Raw genomic sequence first — 19,555 nt, 5'->3', positions numbered from 1 at the left:
TCTGGAAGTTTTTGTTTTGAACTGGGGCTGCATTCAGGCTGTTCTCCCTATAAAAGCCATACTGAACTTCCTTACCTCTACAATAAATGGGGAGGCTTGGAGCCAGGATCATGAAGTAACCTCTGCTTTAAGTGATAGAGGCCAAAACATTTAACAGGATGCATAGGGCAAATCCAAGAGTGCTAGTTCACTTTTTTTAAAAAAAGCTCTTGTGATGGGGGAAAAATTGACAAACTTACAGCAGTGAATAATACAAGAGCAAATATCAACATTTTTATTATAAGATTATGGACTCCACTTCTCTTGATATGGTTTGCAGCTAGGCCAAAAAAAAATGAGTGATGTGCCTCAACCTTGCCAATGACTGGCGGCGGACTGTGTGGAGGAAAATACTGTGTTAGGTCATTGTGATGATGCACACAGTTGTGGTTTGTGGCGTTTCCAGCTTCAATGAGGAGCAGCAATAAGACAAATGCCCACTCTGAAATAGTTTGTGATTGAAACAAACAACATTCCTATGACAAGTTCAAATATTTGACAAATAGAGCATTTTTATAACCTTTAATAAATTTACATGCGAGGCAAGATTAGAACTAATTTTAAGGAGAGTCGCAGTAGCAGAAATCACATGATAATACAGGCACTTGAAATATGACAAAACCAAAATTAGTTAATGATACAATGGTATAACCTGGCAGCAGAAGAAAGCTAACAGTTTTGCAAGTGGCAGCTATTGGGCTGAATTTATAGAGGTATATTTAAGGACTACTCTGAACACCTTTTAAGCATCTTCCTAGGCCTAGTGCTGTCTGCCCCCAATGATCTGCCTTGAGTTAGCTAAGCACTTGACTAATTTTGTCCTAGCAGCTGAAAATAATAGCAAGGGATATTGGCTGCTAAGAAGAAGCAACAAATGTTTGTGCGATATTTTAAGGTCCAGCAAGTTTATTATGGCAAAAGGTGTGAAGCATTGACTAAGGTGGCAGTATGTATGCCCATATAGAAGCAGAGAGAACTGTAAACAGGGATGTGAATTGACAGTTCAGTCTGACAACTCCATTATAGTTCATGTGTACATCATATAAAACAATATTGCTAAGAACAAAAGCCACACCTGTAGTGTGAAAGGACACCGTACTCTATGCATACCCAAACAGATAGAATCAAAACTTCTTAGAGCCACCTCTGGAAGCTGCTAAAAAGCCACAGCTTGAGAAGTGTTTTATTTCCTCTTCTTGATAGCAATGCCCTTCAGCTTTATTTGCCTATTGACATGAGAGTTCAGGTATCTACAAGCAGAGATGGTTGCTTCTCATGTAGTCTGCATAATATGCATATTGGCACTTGGACGTACACATTACTAGAAATGTACTCTCTTGTTCACACTCTTATGCTTTCTCACAGGAGGCTGAACTGTTTTCTAAAGCCTCAGATGTAAGAATCATCCATTGCCCTTTAAAAATGTCCCATTCTCTTAAGATTAGGCCTTTGTTTGATGTGCAGATAATTTTCATACAGTGAAGCGCCTCACCTGCTGATTTCTCAGTATCAAATTGCAGCCAAAGACACAGAAGTAACCCCAGGCTGGGTATTTTTTTCTGGTCAGTTGACAACATTACTCAACAGTCTGTCCCTGATATATCAAAGGACCTCTATTTTTCCTTTAATTCCCTGCTAACCAGCAAGCGAAGAGAGGGCATAAAGTGCTTTCAGAGGAAACTCTTGCAGTGAATACATATGGGCCTTTTCGTTTTAAGAAAAAGCTCGTTGCTAAAAATGTCTCCAGAAATAGGTACATTCTTGCCTGTTAAGTACCTGAGAAAAATGATTTGCCACTCTGCATAGGTAGTGCAGGCTGCTGATCTAAACAGCATAGACAAGTCACTGCAAATAGGCACAACAATCTGAAAAAGTGGATGGGAGGCACAGTGGTGACACTCAGAATTTCCTGAGAACTAGCAAAGATAGTAAGGATGTACCTACATTACAAAGCTCTACTTGGCTGCTTTGTAACTTCTGCTGCTACTGCACCAGCCCACTAACAAAAGCTATTTCTTAACCATCTTTTTTTTTTTTAGAGCAACACATCTCCAACTCTATAGATAGCAGCAGGGAAAGGGACTGGACAGAAGATGCAATTGTAAAGGGCACTGAGCAAAGATGAGGTTCTCTGCCCTGCTGCAACTGCTATCCCTGGAAGCAACAGTCAATGAGGCTTGTATCCATGTGCAATGCGCAGTTCCACCCAAACTGAGAAGAACATTGAAAAATGTATAGGGAAAGGCAGACATCGGAGACCACCCTTGATATATTTTACCCATTGCCTTTATGAGATGACAGCACACATGGTTCTAACATATTACCCACCCTATTTTAATTTCAGCATTTTCTGTTCAAGTCAGTTCTACCTACACTAAAGTTACCAAGTTGTACAAACCCTGCCTGACTTCAAGCACACTTTCAAAACCCGTGTCACAAGCTTTACTAGATATCAGTCAAAATTATTTGAGTCTTTGGAAGGCATAGCTAAACCAATTAGTGAGAAATTTCAAAAACTAGTAATTTCTAAAAAAACATTTTCAGATTATCGGGGGGGGGGGCAGCACAATGGGTCTTCGGCTGCAAAAGCAACTTATCTTCTGAAGGTAATAAGATATTCTGGATAAGCCTGAGAATCATAAAATATGACAAACATTGTTGGTTTAGCCATGTTATCAGTCACGCTGTCGTAAATTTCAACGCCTCCAATGCTTTTTGGTGGTGGAGTAATCAGTCCGTGTTTTCCAGTGCAATAATCCCCAGTAAGAACCCGAGCAAGATACATATATTTGCTACCATTGGCGTCTGGTCTGGAATATGCATCATTTGCAGAATAGCTTGCATGGACAGCAAAATAGGTCCCATTTCCAATCGCTGCAGCTGAGGCCAAAAAAAGAAACACATTACAACCATATTTAATCTGCAAAGCTATTTAATACACTAGACAAGCAGCTAACTCTATTAAATAAATGAAAACACACACACACACAACAACAACAACAACAACAACAACAACAATAATAATAATAATAATAATGATTTATTATTTATACCCCACCCATCTGGCTGAGCTTCCCCAGCCACTCTGGGAGGCTTCCAATCAAATGTTAAAAACAATACAGCATTAAATATTAAAAACTTCCCTAAACAGGGCTGCCTTCAGATGTCTTTTAAAGATAGGATAGCTGCATATTTCCTTCACATCTGAAGAGAGGGCCTTCCACAGGGCAGGCGCCACTACCGAGAAGGCCCTCTGTCTGGTTCCCTGTAACCACACTTCTCGCAATGAGGGAACCGCCAGAAGGCCCTCGGCTCTAGACCTCAGTGTCCGGGCAGAATGATGGGGGTGGAGACGCTCCTTCAGGTATACAGGACCGAGGCTGTTTAGGGCTTTAAAGGTCAGCACAAACACTTTGAATCGTGCTCGGAAACGTACTGGGAGCCAATGCAGATCTCTCAGGACTGGTGTTATGTGGACCCGGCGGCCACTCCCAGTCACCAGTCTAGCTGCTGCGTTCTGGATTAATTGCAGTTTCCGGGTCACCTTCAAAGGTAGCCCCACGTAGAGCACATTGCAGTAGTCCAAGTGGGAGATAACTAGAGCATGCACCACTCTGGCCAGACAGTCCGCGGGCAGGTAGGGTCTCAGCCTGCGTACCAGATGGAGCTGGTAGACAGCCGCCCTGGACACAGAATTAACACCTTCCTATTCAGACAGCCTTTGAAAACTAAGTTGCAGATGATGCTGATCACTGGTCTGTGTGCTCAGGGCATTCTGTGTTTTAATTTCTGGTTTTATATGTTTTCTGATGTATTTTCACTATTGTCTTTTAACTAGTTTAATTCTATTTTATAATTATGCTTTTAAATATTGTTAAGTCACCTTGAATCACAACTCGGGAGAAGGGTGGGATATGAATATATTATATTGTTACTATTACTGCTATTACTTTTATTTTATTATATTATTACTTTTGTCTATTATTACTATTATTGCAAGTTCCTGCTTTTGAAGGCAAAAAATTAGGTACATTAACCATTTTTCTCCTTAAATGGAAAAATGTCTTGTATAAAAACACATCAACTGGAAGAGGGATTTACTTAGTTTTTTACATTTATACAGTGGTACCTCAGGTTAAGAACTTAATTCGTTCCGGAGGTCCGTTCTTAACCTGAAACTGTTCTTAACCTGAAGCACCACTTTAACTAATGGGGCCTCCCACTGCCACTGTGCTGCTGGAGCACGATTTCTATTCTCATCCTGAAGCAAAGTTCTTAACCCAAGGTACTATTTCTGGGTTAGCGGAGTCTGTAACCTGAAGCGTATGTAACCTGAAGCATCTGTAACCCGAGGTACCACTGTATCTCACTTTTCCTCCATCTGGGAACCAAGATGGGATACATGTTACCCACAGTTCCCACATGGGCACATGTTTTGTTTCTTTATACAATGTGTTCCTTTCCAATACTTCAGCTAACATCTCCTTTCGTTTTTATTTTAAGGCAGAATTCTCCACTGAATCTCTCAAAGGTGTTCCAACTGAAGTCTCTCGCACCTCCTTTGCTTTCCTGTATAAAAGTCTTATTCAAAATAGCAAGACTAATTTCTGAAAAGACATTAAAAGGTATTTGGCTATAAAAAAGCAAGTTCCCGTTTTTTTCAAACTTAGAAACCTGTGGCTGTCCAAATGTTGTTGGACTACAACTCCCATTATTACTGACCCAGCCATATTGGCTGAGTCTAATGGGAACAGGAATCCAACAACTTGATGGGGGCAATACACAGGTTCCCCACTCTGATATAGAGGGGATCATTCACTACTGAATGGGAGGTATTTCTTTATCTACTGTTTAGAGCGGTTTGCAAATCACACTCGCTATCACATTCCTTTATAAAGTTACCTAATTTCAGATTGACTTACCGTTCATTCCAGCATAACTGCGATTAAATCCAGTGTGGTTAATGGGGGTCACCGTGGAAGCAGGAGTCCCATGGAACAGAATCTGTTCATTTTTGTTATGGCTGTTCTTCTTATCCATATCCTGCTTTTTGAGTTGGTAGGATTTCCAGAGGTAAGGATTCTGAACCCTCTCAATCTACAAAAGTTGCAAAGAAAATACAACATTGAGAGAGATTAAGAAAAAGCAAAGACAGTATCTGGTTGTAAAAACAGATTATAGGTCTCTTTGGAACATTAAAAGGGCACAACTACACACTATGTCAACATGCACATACAGTGGTACCTCAGGTTAAGCACTTAATTCGTTCCGGAGGGCATATGGACAGTTATTCCATATAACTGAATGTAAATAGGAATTGTAGCTGAAGGAAAGGGGACAGCTTTTAACTATGACAGCTTTTAAGCATGCACACTCTTCAGTTGCATGGACATATTGTGTGTCTGGATATCACATGAGGGTCTGACAACGTTGTACAGCATTTCGATACAACTCAATGATGCATGCTTGTAAGGGGACCATGCTCCCCGAGCTTGTTGCCTCTACCATACTTCACCTTTTCTATTTTGTTTGCAGGGCAGCTACTCCGGAATTTCTTTTCAACTTCTTTGTATTCTGCTGCTGCAGGTTGCAGCAAAACCATCTTGACACGATGTCCCTTCATATCTTCCCATTGTGTAGGGACAGGTACTGACGGTCCGCCTGCTAAGTGTGAGCACATTTGCATTTTTGTGTGCTGAAGAAGCCATCCGCTCTGGTCCCTCCCCTTCCCTTGGGTCAACACCCTTCAACCCCACCCTGAGAGGCAAAAAGAGTGAAAACATGAACACACAAACTTTTCCCCAAGTGATCTAAGTAAAAGTTGGACCCAGTAAAATTAATCCGAAGCTTAGAAAATACAAACAGTTGAAAGGGGAAACAGAAAAGAGTGGCACTCTTGCAACTTCCTCCTTCTGCTCTATGGACTTTTCAAAGGAGAAAAAAGGTAAATGCCCTCATTGTGTGTCCAAGGGAACAGTGAGAAGAAGGGCTTAGAGGCCTTGGAGGTGGCGAGGGAAGACTTTATGGGTACAGCTGCAATACACTGGTGACCCCTGACACTGACGTTACAAATTAAAGCTGTGTGTAAGTATAGAAGTTTGTTTTAAGCTCTGGAGTTTGGGAATTTGAGCTATGAAGGCGTCTACTGTTTCATGCCATCAACTGCCACCACATCCCTTCCAGCACCCAGGAGCAAGCTGATTCTTGCTGTTACTTCCTGAGGGAGGTATTTTAGCGAGGTCACATTCACCAACCGAGTAGGCAACCTCAAGCCTAGCGACCAAATGCCACACTCCATGCCCTCAGAACCCTCCCCAGGCCACACCCCTCACTGACCCCGCTTCCCATTCCAAATGTTTTTGCTAGGATAGAAAGTGGTCCTTAAGCTCTGATAACGCCTCTTGATTCTCTGGAGGAAGGATAGGGAGGAATAGGTGAGTGAGTGCAGAAACTAGCCCACTAGACAGAGGTAAAAGTTACATACATTTGTTGCTTTGCCCACTCTTGCTTTTGGTGATGCCAAACCAGCATGTGGCCCCCAGAAGGGAAAACAATCTTTGAGGTGAAAAAGTTCCCCATCCCTGCACTATTGGGAATCCAACACACCCAAAAGGAATACAGGCACTAACCTAGGCCTTGATTAGTTAAGCCCCTCATTACCTTCCTCCTTTACAATGCGCTTAATGTTTACAGTTTTTCCTTGGCCATCCACAGCGCACATTTTTCTGGTGTCTGCTGTGTAGCTCCTTCCGAGAATTTGGACCTTAGTGTTTTTCTTACTCATTCTAGCATCTTCCAAATGAAGATTGCTTAACTTGTCAAAAGGCGCAAAATCATTCCCTTTTGTGGAATATTGCCACTCGACCAAATTGTGAGCAAGTTCCGCCTTGGATTGCTCTTCCCGGTCACGTTTAATTTTCTTGACCAGGTCATCAATTTGTGAGTAGGCTTCCAGGACATCACGAGGAATGCCCGATACGAGAATGAAAGGTGGAGATTGCTTTCTTTCCAGCTGAATGGCAATATGCAGTCTTTTCTGGAGGTTGTTCAGTTCCTTAATTTCTTCATCACCAAACAAATCTATTGATTCATCAGAGATAAGCTTTTCTGTCTGTTCCCGAAGAATCATTTTCTTTAACCAGGACTCGGCCTCCTGAACATTTTCTCTGCTTTCTCCACAGACTTCAAACACGGCAACCTCCACCTTGGTTTCCACAACCAACTGACGTTTCTTTCCGGGGTTTTTTTTTTTACCAATGATCAAATCTGCAGAGAAAGAGACGTTCTGTTAAATATGCCAAAGAAATATTACAAGACATCGTGCCAGGAATATGAAGGATATAACCCTCTGCACTTACCTTTAATTTTAGAAAACACAGATTTAGAGGTGGGCAATGCAGCACCTTCCTTCTTTTTCATAGAGGCATAAAAAGCATTCTGCATATGCGGCTGGAAAATAACTATTTTGATCATTTGCAAACACTGCAGTGGTACTTTGCCCACAAAGTCAGCAACTGCACCAATCATGTCATCAGCTGCGTCTGCTGGGTTCCTCCCTGCCTGGCCTGTATCCAACACAACAGAGAAGAATAAATGCATTGTGCACAAAATAGAGAGGGGCTGCTCATCTCACAAAAGAAAACACAAACAGGTGCACTTTCAGTTTAAAATATAGAAGATCCTATTTCCTTCCACCAGTTCAACATGGCTGACAAGCAATAATCAGCTGAGCAAAGGAGTGAACCCCATAGCTCCTTCCTTCCCCCCTTTCTGATGTTAAAAAAGAGCACCTTAATGAGGCGAAACAAATGCCCATCACAAGTTCCATATGGCCAGCAGACAGGTTAGACCACTTGTCTCCCTGCTCTCCCCACAGAAAACATTCTTCCAAATTACTGTACTTTTCCGTGTATAAGATGCCCCCATGTATAAGATGCTCCCTATTTTGGGGGACAGAAATTTCAGGAAATTTCACCACTACCCATTAATGCAGCAACCAATAACACGCATAATAGCTGTTGACAGCTGCGGCAGCAACAAATCAAGCTCCCCCTATGCACTCCACCCCCTATGCACTACCAAGGTATAAGACGACCCTCACTTTTTACAATGATTTTTAAGGAAATAAACCTAGTCTTGTGCATGGAAAAGTATGGTAACCAGAATGCAAGTGTGTGAGCCCTTTTGGCTGCAGCAACTCTCTGTGCAGCTCTGTCATTTCTGGAAAGAGGAGGTGGGAAAGCACAGCAGAAAAGCAATGGTGCCAAACAGAATAAAAGGAAAAGGAATGATGTTGCCACCTGTAGTCCTACCCACACAAGGTGGTGTTTTTCCATTAATTATGCTGCTTTAAATGTGGACCTTTGTTGTCATCAATTATTTGTTATTTTGCTATTCTGAACTGCTCTGTTGATATTTCAAGTTCCCAGCATTGCCTGCACGATCGAGCAATTTTGAACATGTGGCTCTTGGTGGATATGAACTGTGCAGGTGATCCTTAAGGTATCCTGCATCCAAGTTAGTTAAAGTTTTGTGAATTAATGCAAGAACCTTGAACCTGGCCTGGCAGCGTATGGGCAGCCAGCCCACTAGCATTGCCTTTGAAATCTATTCCAGGAACTCAAATGCCTTAACAACAGTGACCTATTAATAGGTGAAACTTTCCACTAGAATTCCGCCCTTCACTCCTTAAATGAAACCTTATTTGCAAACCTGTTCCAATTGCAGGGAAGGCAACAGATGTATACTTCTTTGCTTCACATTCACTGAGCACTATGGTGATCTGATTTTTTATATCAGAATTGGGCGCAAGGTGGATTATTTTCTTACAGACCAGATTGCCAGCTTGCGTGGTTATAAATCCATTGTGAGACTGTGAGCCTAAAAAAAAAAGGGGGTGACAAGCTGTATATTCATACTTAATCAACACAAGTCTAAACTCCCAGTAGTTGTTCATTGTCAGTGAATGACATATTGCAGAATGAAATGCCTTTGGCATAGATTACAAATATTAGCAGGTCGAAAGAGTTGGTTTGCAGGTGGCCAGCACCAACTAGGAATCTCTCTCTGGCAACTGTCTGCCCTTCATTGTCTCAAGCAAAGCGAGTTTTCTCTGCACATTGCCCATATTTTGGGGGGCCCCATTGCATGCTGGGTAGATACCTCCAATACATTTTCTGGCTATGTGCACAGAGGACATACATTTCATTTTGTACCAGGCTAACTCACATTCAGTGCCAGGAGTTAGGAAAGGTCAGAAGCTGCCAAAGAGAGATCAGAAGCAGTCCACAGCAAAACACAAAGTGTGAGATTGAGCCCGGGCACCCCACCCACCTGCCACAAAGTCAGTTGGAATTTATGTACCACTGGGTTTGGGAGTCACTTAGAAGCTGCTTCCAAGTGTCTCTAAAGCCACACAGAAACTGAGAGGCTGCTTCCCATCCCCACCCAATCCTTTGTGCATGTTAAGAGAACTTGCGGAAGGGAAAGGCAATGACCGCAAAGAACATTGGCTACCAAGGTCAATCAAAACATATGGTGTATGGTGTGGGCCCTGTGTTGTTACAGACATCTCTTAGCATTTGATTGACTTCAGGTTTTCTAGCCAAAAGAAGAGTATGCCAAGAGATCCCTGGCAAATCTGCTGAAAACTGCCTAAGTCACCAGACTTTTGAAAATGGCTATCCATGACCTGCCACAAAATAGCAGAAAACTGGGATCCAAGAGCATTGCATGCATAGATAAAACTTACTTTTCATTAAAAGCTATGCCCTACAGCACAAAGATTTGGTAATAGATCACCCTATTGTGTACCTAGATGGTTTTTTCAGCTGCATGCTATTGCACACTGGTTTATGTTTTTGAAAGAGAAGAGAAGAGAAACAAGTGTATAATATCCAGAGCTCTGTGTTAAAAGTACATGGGATGCTCCATCCAGATCATATTTAGGGAATTGAGAATGGTTATCCCTGATGCACAAGGTACACTTTCTCCTCTGTCAGCAGATGCCCCCCAAAAGGCAGGCCAACTCAAGTGTGGGTACTATCATACACACTGCATCCCTCCCCATTATACTTTTTAAGTATTATGCAGTAGGCAACAGTATTCTGCTTCTTGTGCTAGCATGCAATATCCTTCTAGTTGGGAATGTGCCAATGCACATCTTGTGATAACTAGAATCTTCCCAGCACCGAGAAACTACAGATTACAACTGCATATTATACCACATAACGATTCATCTAGCCCCAATAACCCCACTCCCTATAACAGCTGATTAGGAAACAATCAAATCTACAATGAGACATGAGCAGTTCCTCTCTATGAAAGAACTTTAAATATTATCTAACTGAATCGGACCGTTTGTTGTGTCATACCATGTAGCGCACACTCTGCTACAACTTGAGGTCCACCACCTTCCAAAATTGCTTTGGAGACACCTTCAAAAATCAGAGGGAGACAGTTTATTATTGTAGGTAATAAAAGCTATTCAAAACTCAGCTCCCTTTTGCAAGTAACACCAACAAATGCTTAAAATTACATCTCTATAACTTACATGTCAAACTTGTCAGAAATCACATTAGACATTGCATTATAGGTATACTATAGTTTGAACCAGTGTAGTATAGTGACGCTAGATAAAATCCATCTTCTGATCCCATTTTACAGCTATCTGAGTGGATGTCGCAAACATACACACACGTATCCAGCAACGTGTTTGCATATTAAAATGATTTTTCCTATTTCCCAGTTAAATCATCATCAACATAAATTCAAGACAATAGATAAATTAACTGAAATTCAGTACCTGTTTTGGAATCAAATGTTGCATTTGTTAAGTTTACAATTACATCTGTATTTTCCTTTGTGATGTCTCCTGTTACTATCTGAAATAGAACTGATCCAATCTGCATTTCATGAATTCCCAAACTAGGGGTTGAAACAGGCCCAAAGAAACCTGAGAGTGAACAAAGACGCAGGAGAATTTAACCAATGCAGAAAACTGTTCATTTTGCTACAAAAGATGAAGGTTGAAGCAACACAAAGATCAGTAACCAGGAACTAACACAATTTTTAAAAATGTTAATACAGTGGAACATCAGTTCCCAAACACCTCCGTTGTCACACATTTCGGTTCTCAAATGCAAAAACCCAGAAGTAAATGCTTCCATTTTTGAACATTTTTCGGAACCCGAATGTGCGACGCGGCTTCTGCTGAGTGCACGAAGCTCTTGCAACCAATGGGAAGCCACACCTCGGATTTTGAAAGTTTCGGAAGCCGAACAGGCTTCCAGAACAGATTTTGTTCGAGAACTGAGGTAGCACTGTAGCAGCTTCTGAAGAGAGGTATTTTGGAGTGGGGAAGTAGGAGCCAACAATTCTTTCATGTTTCCCTGACTGAAGCTCCTCTTAGATCCCTAAGAGGTAGGCAATTTCAAAAGAGGAAAGGGAAATGGGGTTAAAATCCCTCCCCCAGAGCCAAAGTCCAAATTCATTTTCACATGTAGCTGTTTATTCATCATCAAAGAGGGCCGGAGAGATCAGAATTCGGCTGCAACTGAACAAGTCAACTTGCCTGTACTGTCTCCATCACTCGGGGGAACACCCATGGAAATTCCAGAAGCTTGAGAGAACACTTGTGAGAAGACCTGGAAAGAAAACCAAAGCGTTACCCCCAAGGTTTCTGATATCCGACCCCCCCCCCCCATGTAGGAACAGAACACAGTTCTAGAACTGGAGACAAAAAAATGACTTAATATTATCAAGTATAGTATTTGCAAACCAACATTTGGAACAATTTAAGACACGAAAGCAATCACATTACCTGTTTGTTGTCTTTATCATTTGGATGCAAGAGAAAGCGAACTTCCTGAAGGGACTTCAAATTCTTCCTGCTACTGAATTGAAGCACCTCCTCAAACATTAATTTAGCAACTTCAGATTTTGGAAATTGAAAACCTCCTGTTCCAAGCGCTGGGAAGGAGACAGAGCTCAACGACAGCTGTTCAGTGTTCTCCAGGCATTCTCTCACAATATCCTTAAGCTTCTGTAAAATATACACCCAGGTATCTTCAGATATGATTTTTAGCTATTCAAGCCAGAACATCTGCCTCCTCCTTGTGTGCATTATCAATATACCAATTAAGGGCATGTTCAAACCCAGTGCCAAGCTAGGTACCCCAACCTTAACTCATAATACTCCATTGCTTCAAGCACTTTCTAGTGCAAATTCTAGTAGCCAGAGGTAGGCTGTGGAAAAGGTGCTTCAAGCAACATTGGAAAGGTTCATGGGAAACTGCCATATATTTAGACCACTGGCCCGCCTAGCTCAGCATGGCCCACACTACCAGGCCCACAGTTTTGGGGTGCTTCTGGATGCATCTCAGGTCATCACCAAAGGCTCAGGTAGCTTCTGTGGCTAAAAGTGCCTTTCACCAACTGTAATTAATGCATCTGCTTGGCCACAGTAGTCCATGCACCAGATGCTTCAAAAATGGATTACTGCAATGTGCTCTATTATGTGGGGCTTCCCTTGCAATTCACCTGGAAGCTGCAGTTAGCACAGATTGCTGTACTATTGCTGACAGGATTGCTGTACACAATTGCTGACAGGATTGAGGCCTTGCCAGCATACAGCACCTGTGCTCAAGAGATCTGCAGTGGTTGCCCATTTGCTGGGGCGGGGCCAAGTTCAAGGTGTTGCTATTAGTACAGTGGTACCTTGGTTTTTGAACTTAATCTGTTCCGGGAGTCCGTTCGACTCCCAAATCATTCAAAAACTAAGGAGCAGCTTCTGATTGGCTGCAGGAGCTTCCTGCACTCAAGCAGAAGCCGCGTCGGGTGTTCCAAAAAATGTTTGCAAACTGGAACACTTACTTCTGGGTTTGCGGTGTTTGGGAGTCAGTATGTTCGGCAACTAAGCCGTTCAGGAACCAAAGTTTGATTGTATATAAATCCCCAAAACAACTCAGAACCAGTTTACTTGCGAGATCGTCTTAGCTGGGGCTGTTGTGAGTCCCCAGGGTGGGGTGGGGGAACATAGGACTTGTGTATTTTACATTCCACTACAATTAATGTGGTCAAGGGTATGAAGCAATTACCTGAATTGCGGGTCCTTTTCCGGCATCCCATTGGGGAATGATGGCATGGAGCACAATGGAACAGGCCAGGTTACATCCGCCTGTTTGGATCACACAGCTGCCCTGAGCACCTTGGTTTTGGATTGCTTGATCAAACTGGGCTTGGAGCACTGGTCCTGCCTTCTGCAGCACAGCCTTGGAAAGTGGACCCACACCAAGCTTCAGATCAGTTCCAATACTGCTCACGACAACGTCGGTCTGTAACCATAACACTCATAAAAATACTTGCAAGGGGGTTACATATATCAAGCCACAGATAGTCATGCCTTGCTTTTAAATTTTCCAGGGGCATCTGACCACTCTTGGATCACAGACAAGAGCCAGCAAGACATTATTATGCTGTCATCGGTCACAGATGACCATCGTAAATTATTATTCAGTAGTCCAATTTGAGCAGGAATATCCACAACAAGCAAACCATCATATTTGTAAACACCAGGTTTTTAATCATCATCATGCAAAGCTATTTTTTATTTGTGGATGAGATCACTGAAACGCCATGCACTTATTTTGCATTGGTTTGGCATAAAATAAATGCAATTTGTAGTCTTTTGTTCCCTATCCCCAGGTCATATGGGCTGCTTTTTTTCTAAACCAAACATAGTAAAGCAAATCTCTGATTCCAAGTCATCATCTCTTTAAGGAAAACAGCCTTGTAAATCATGGAACATAAGGATGACATTTTGGTTTTTGGAGCAAATAGGCATGTTTGCAAAACAGAAGAACTGTTATCATTATTACATCCACCCTGACAACAACCTACTCTCAATATGCCATCTGCCCTTTGAGGAGGAGGAAGAGGGCAAAGGGAGGCAGGTACAGACAACTTCAGGCCCTGCTCCAGTCAGAGTGACTCCTCCCTCAGCCAACCTCAAACTTTATATCACTTGTTTTAGCCCTTTAAAATTGTAAGCCACCTTCTGTGCCTTGGCAGAAAGGCAGTATATAAATGCAATGGATGGATGGATGGATGGATAATAAAACAGTATGCTTCTTTCAAGCCTAATTTCAGCACATAGAGGATATCCTCTGGGTACCATGGAAAGCTTCTGAATGTGTGCCTCCAGGAGCCATGTTGGACAACCCAGTTTAAAAGTCTCCTAGGGGTAACCAGTATGGTGCCCTTTAAATGTTGTTGAACTCTCAAGCGGCACATGTCCACTGGTCAGAGCTGCAGGGACTTGTATGTGGAGGGCACTCCGCTGGCCACGCCTGTTTTAACAAGAGCTTTACAATTCAAATTAATTTGTAATTGTCTATTTAGATGCAAAAAGAGAAGTTCAACATGCATTTGGAAAAATGCTTTGTGGGTCATTTCACATGCTTACCGTCGCATCTTCAATGCCTTTTTCCTCAAGTATCAGTTTCACACCTTCAGCAGAAGTCACCACATGAATGTTCTCTCCCATTTCCTTGGGCTGATTGAGCGGTAATTTGGGTTTGGACAGTAACTTGGTTTTGGGTGACCCCTCTCCGAATATTTCATTCAAAGCATCAGCAAGAGCCTGGACTGTATTATCTGACACATCCACAAGGCAGATCTGTTTCAGGCAGCCACTCTCAGTGGTTTCTTCCAAGTGTTCCTTAATGGATGTTACAATGGTATGGGCACACTCTTCTAATGGAAACCCAAAAATCCCAGAGCTTATGGCAGGGATGGCTATGGAGCGATGGTTATATGTTTCTGCCAGGTTTAAGCTTCGCTTCACGGCCTCCTTTAACAGTCGTGTACATTTTTCTTTTTCTGAACTGTTCCACCTCGGCCCAACTGCATGTATCAATTCTTTACATGGCAGATTCCAAGCATGTGTTCTAATTGCACGGCCAGGCTTCAAACGTCCATGCTTTCTGACTAGGTCATCACACTCACTTTGCAGCTGTGGGCCGGCCGCTTTTAAGAGGGCATCTGCAAGGCCACCAATGTGCTTCAGGTCTTCATTAGATGCATTGACCACAACGTCAACTGAGGAACGGGTCAAGTCACCCTTATAAGCCTCTACCACAACACCATGTTTTAAAATTATTTTAGCGTGAGGGTGCCCTAGTTTTTCATCAAAGTTTCCTTTATCTTCTCCTTCTTTCTGCAACCTGATCAAACAGTGAAAGGTTTGCTTTGCTTCAGTAATGTAGGTAAGTTCTCGGGTTTTGAAGAAATTTTTCACTCCCGGTTTATCAAACGACACAATAACAAAATGCAGTGAAGCCAGCTCTTGTTCAACCACAGCAGCTGCTTTCATCACATCTGCTCTAGGCCCACTCAGGACAATATTCTTCTCCTGAGCTTGCTGCCCAAAATTGATTTTCAGACCATTCTTCCTCAGGTTCTGCCAAACGTTGCCCTTTTCCTTCTCCATAAACTGCACAACGGCCACAGCCTTGGCAGGGATTACTTTTTGAATTTGTGTGTTTTTTTCAACAAAGTCAGAAAGCACCTTATAAACATCTACTACAGTTTTTGTATAACCAGCAATGGTTACTTTGGCCTCTTCTTCCAAAGTGTGGCAAACATCAATTACGAAAGCTACCTCAACAGAATTGTGCCTCTTACGCAATCGCTCAGTGAGTTCTTTCCATTCCCTTTTGTTGACGAGTTCACGGTTCATCAAAGTAATAGATTTATGAGCTAGGTTTTTCATCATTTGCTCCTCTGCTTTCAAGAGACTGTCATCAAGATATCCGAATAATGCTACAGAATCATATTGAAGTTCATAGGAGGCATTAATTTTATTTGCACCAAATATGATCACTGTTACCTTTCTGCTATTTGCATGCTGTAGGAATTGAAATATTGCAGGGGGGGTGTTGACTTTTTTCTCCTTTATGTTATACAGCTTCTCCTGTAGGACACATTTCATCTTATAGACTTCTGCAACCATTCCACTCAGCTGCACCATCTCAGCTGATGGATCGTAAGAGAACTTTAGGTCTGGGTTCTCTTTATAGACATTCTCTTCAAGCAAAACCTGATGCAGAACAGCATACTTCCCTGGGGTGACTGCCAAAGTTTCACGTATAGTTTGCTTAGCTCTTTCTGCATCTTTGGTCAAATTTTCCATGTATTCGTTTATCGATTTCTTCACACCGTCCACAGTAAATACAAAACCGGCGAGGGCAACTGTTTCTTTGGAAACATCCCAAATTGCCAAAACATCCTTTATCAAATTGTTTTCTATGGTAGGCCATGCTGCTGGGATGGTTTTGCATTGAACAGCCTTGAACTTGGACATGATGCGTGTAAACTCCATAGAAATTTTATCTTTCCAAGTCTTGATCAGTTCCCTCATTGACCTTCCTTGTTTAGATAAGGCAGCTGAAGGGTGTATCACAACCTCTGGCTGTTTGCAAGTCGCCTGAGGCCACGTTAGCTCACTGTGACACTTTGCCATTTCTTGATTTATTTCTTGGACTAGGGCATCCTTCCCCTGTAGAAACTGCCAGATATAAGGATCTAAGGGGACTCTGACGGGGTCTGGCATCTTGATTTCAGCCCTCTCCTTTCCATACAAAACCATATCTAAAGAAACGTAGTATGGATAAACTGAAACTGGTTGATTGTCAAAAAAATGCTGCTTTTCCAATGCTGCCTGCACAGCTAAAAAAAAGGGGGGGGGGAGAAAAGATCAAAATAAAACACACTTAATATTCTACCATGCCAAATCCCTCAAATGCATAGACCACTCAAAGATGGCTGCCTCAGAAATGACTTGAAAGTACACCCAATGGCTTGTAATCCTTACAGAAACAGTTCATGGTTTGTTTCCTTACAGTGAAAGCATGGAAAAGCAAAGTGAGCACAACTGGCTCATGCGCTATAAACCACAGTTCCTGGCTTAACTGTGAGATGAACACAACCTTTTTATTGCCTTTCGTGCTGCTTTTGTTCACAAACTCTCTCCTTTGTTCTCCTAAACACGACTGTTAGCAACTTGGTAGTGAAAGAAACACTCATGCTCAAAGGTTATATTTCTGTGACTGAGCAGTGGACTGAGCAGGTTCTGATTCTCAGCTCATATTAAATCCTTTTCTTGGATTAGCTGAAATTAAACCATTTTGTTGGGTTAGCTGAAAGCACTGCTGCTGGTGAGGGGACTTAATAACTGATTCCCCTCACCACCTTTCCTTGCAGTTCTAGTATAAGTCAGTAAGAAACCAGGAAACTATTATCATGAAATGTTCTGGAAATATGTAGCCACTGATAAAAGATGAAGTTTTGAGAAATAAATCAACTGGGGACAGGGGGAACTACTCTCACTCTCTTATAAGCAATGTACCCTCCCAGTACGTTTCCAAGCACAATTCAAAGTGTTGGTGCTCACCTTTAAAGCCCTAAACGGCCTCAGCCCACTATACCTGAAGGTGAGTCTTCACCACCATCGTTCTGCCCAGACACTAAAGTCCAGCTCCAAGGGCCTTCTGGCGGTTCCCTCACTGTGAGAAGTGAGGTTACAGGCAACCAGGCAGAAGACCTTCTTGGTAGTGGCGCCCGCCCTGTGGAACGCCCTCCCATCAAATGTCAAGGCAATAAGCAGCTATCTTGCTTTTAAAAGACATCTGAAGGCAGCCCTGTATCAGGAAGTTTTTAATGTTTGGTATTTTATCACATTTTTATTCTGTTGGGAGCTGCCTAGAGCGGCTGGGGAAACCCAGCCAGATGGGCGGGGTATAAATAATAAATCATTGTTATTATTATGCAATGTTCTCTGCTCAAAAGCTGAAAGAAAGCACTGAGTTGTTCTTAATAGATCACAACTGAAAGAGAAAGCACTTCTCTGTGTCAGAGGCTGTGGTAAACAGAACGCCCTGGCTCAACAGATTCATCACACAGGCCTAATCCAAAGTGGAGGAACGATTCCAGTGGTATATTATTCTATGGGGGGGGGCAAAGAGATGCAGCTGCCAACGCGCAACTGTGACCCTTAAAGTGTACAGAGGAAAAGGAGAGCAGGCTGATGTGCAATAGAGCTGAAGACTGCTGGGTGGGCCACACAGTGGAGTTCTCCACAGGAAAGATACCCGCAGGTGAAAAGAAAGCCTCAGGTGCTTCAAAGCAGCTCCAGGGCTCTTTGCAAGCCCTGCGTGGTGCTTTGAAGTCCAGACACAAAGTGCTTTGTGCATGGTGCTTTCAAGGGCCCAATCACCTGACATCATTGCAAGGTGAGGTGATGGACACGCAAGCAGCCCCACCCACTTGTCAACTTTAGCCCATGAGGATAGGACCTGGTCCTCCTGGCCAAAAAAGGTACCCCATCCCTGCCATAATACATGCTTGGAGGTGCCCTGGAAGGCTTGGAAGGTTAAAACTTTCCAGGCCTATGGTTCATCACCATTCTAATGCTACCTCCCCTGCGGATCCTGCCATTTGGATTATCAATACAGTACAGTTCTTCCCTTGACTTGTGAATGACAGTTGTGATTATTTTATGACCTTAAAATCCACCAACGCCTCAATCTCCAAGAAGCCATTAACAGAGCTCCTGCTTTTGAGCCATCCCACTAGAAATTCTTTTGTTTTGTTTTTTCAGCCACCTACAAAAATAGAATATACTACCTTGGTGGTCACAAAAAGTAACGATGGCTGAATTCTCCTCAGGTGACATTTGAATACTAGACACTTGTCCTCCTCCATGCTTTGAACTTTCAAAATAGAGAATTAAATAATCTTTGGGTACTCCTGACGGGATATTTTCAACTTTGATCGTCTGCGTCAATTCAAGCAGCTTGGCAGTAATTTTGAATTCTTTAAACCTGATGTTCCTGTGACACTGGGATACAAAATTTGCAGCCTCTGAAAAGAAAAGGCAAAAGTCTTATCAGGCAATTATTTCTTGCTCTACTGTGATCATTCACAGATGTTACTGTCATTCACGGTTGTTGTTATTATTGATCAAAATTGGTTTGGCGCATGGGACAGGGGGGATAGGAATCTTAAGAAATTTCAGGTAAGTTTAGCTTTAAAGACAAAACAGCTGAGGTCACCAACAGGAGCAATTATTATGCCCCACCACCAAAAAGACCCTGCCAGATAATGCTACATCATAGCACAATGCTGTTTCCATTCTATCCAGAATTACAAAGGGGCTGAGGGCAACCAAGCTGGTGCCTCTAGCAGCAGCAAACCCTTCTTTTTCTGGAAGGAAAACCCTTCAGCCACTTCATCTTTAGAAAGGCAAATCAATCCCTACAGATTTTTTGAATTCGCCTGTCCCTGAGTGGTCCTGCAGCCTTACAACCTTACTCAGTGAGGCTCAGATTCCTCAGTGCTATCCTTTGTTCCTCTTTAAAGAGCAACCGCAGACAGTGCAAAGAAATCAGGAACCAAGGCATGACCAAGACAAGATAAGAATAAGAGTAAGAATTTATTATTTATACCCCGCCCACCC

The 19,555-nt window shown here is 42.5% G+C and overlaps 1 protein-coding gene across 1 annotated transcript in view; it reads right to left on the bottom strand.

Annotated features, from left to right (window-relative positions):
* Positions 1-544: 544 nt before the first annotated feature.
* The window catches only part of PARP14 (poly(ADP-ribose) polymerase family member 14), a 53,767-nt gene continuing 34,756 nt past the window's right edge, over positions 545-19,555 (bottom strand). Inside the window, exons 24-36 of the mRNA XM_081211979.1 lie at positions 18,724-18,960; positions 14,504-16,767; positions 13,137-13,373; positions 11,861-12,082; positions 11,612-11,684; positions 10,844-10,993; positions 10,413-10,475; positions 8,752-8,919; positions 7,398-7,604; positions 6,700-7,305; positions 5,555-5,700; positions 4,962-5,136; positions 545-2,919 (exon numbers count right to left, since the gene is read on the bottom strand). Of these exons, the coding sequence (XP_081068105.1) occupies positions 2,633-2,919; positions 4,962-5,136; positions 5,555-5,700; positions 6,700-7,305; positions 7,398-7,604; positions 8,752-8,919; positions 10,413-10,475; positions 10,844-10,993; positions 11,612-11,684; positions 11,861-12,082; positions 13,137-13,373; positions 14,504-16,767; positions 18,724-18,960 (4,835 nt within the window). The 3' untranslated portion in view covers positions 545-2,632. The remainder of the gene's footprint in view (positions 2,920-4,961; positions 5,137-5,554; positions 5,701-6,699; positions 7,306-7,397; positions 7,605-8,751; positions 8,920-10,412; positions 10,476-10,843; positions 10,994-11,611; positions 11,685-11,860; positions 12,083-13,136; positions 13,374-14,503; positions 16,768-18,723; positions 18,961-19,555) is intronic.

The sequence above is a fragment of the Podarcis bocagei genome, assembly GCF_964188305.1.
Source record: "Podarcis bocagei genome assembly, chromosome: 1".
NCBI lineage: Eukaryota > Metazoa > Chordata > Lepidosauria > Squamata > Lacertidae > Podarcis > Podarcis bocagei.
The sequence above is the reverse complement of the archived record's forward strand: the minus strand, read 5'-3'. Positions and strand labels throughout refer to the sequence as shown.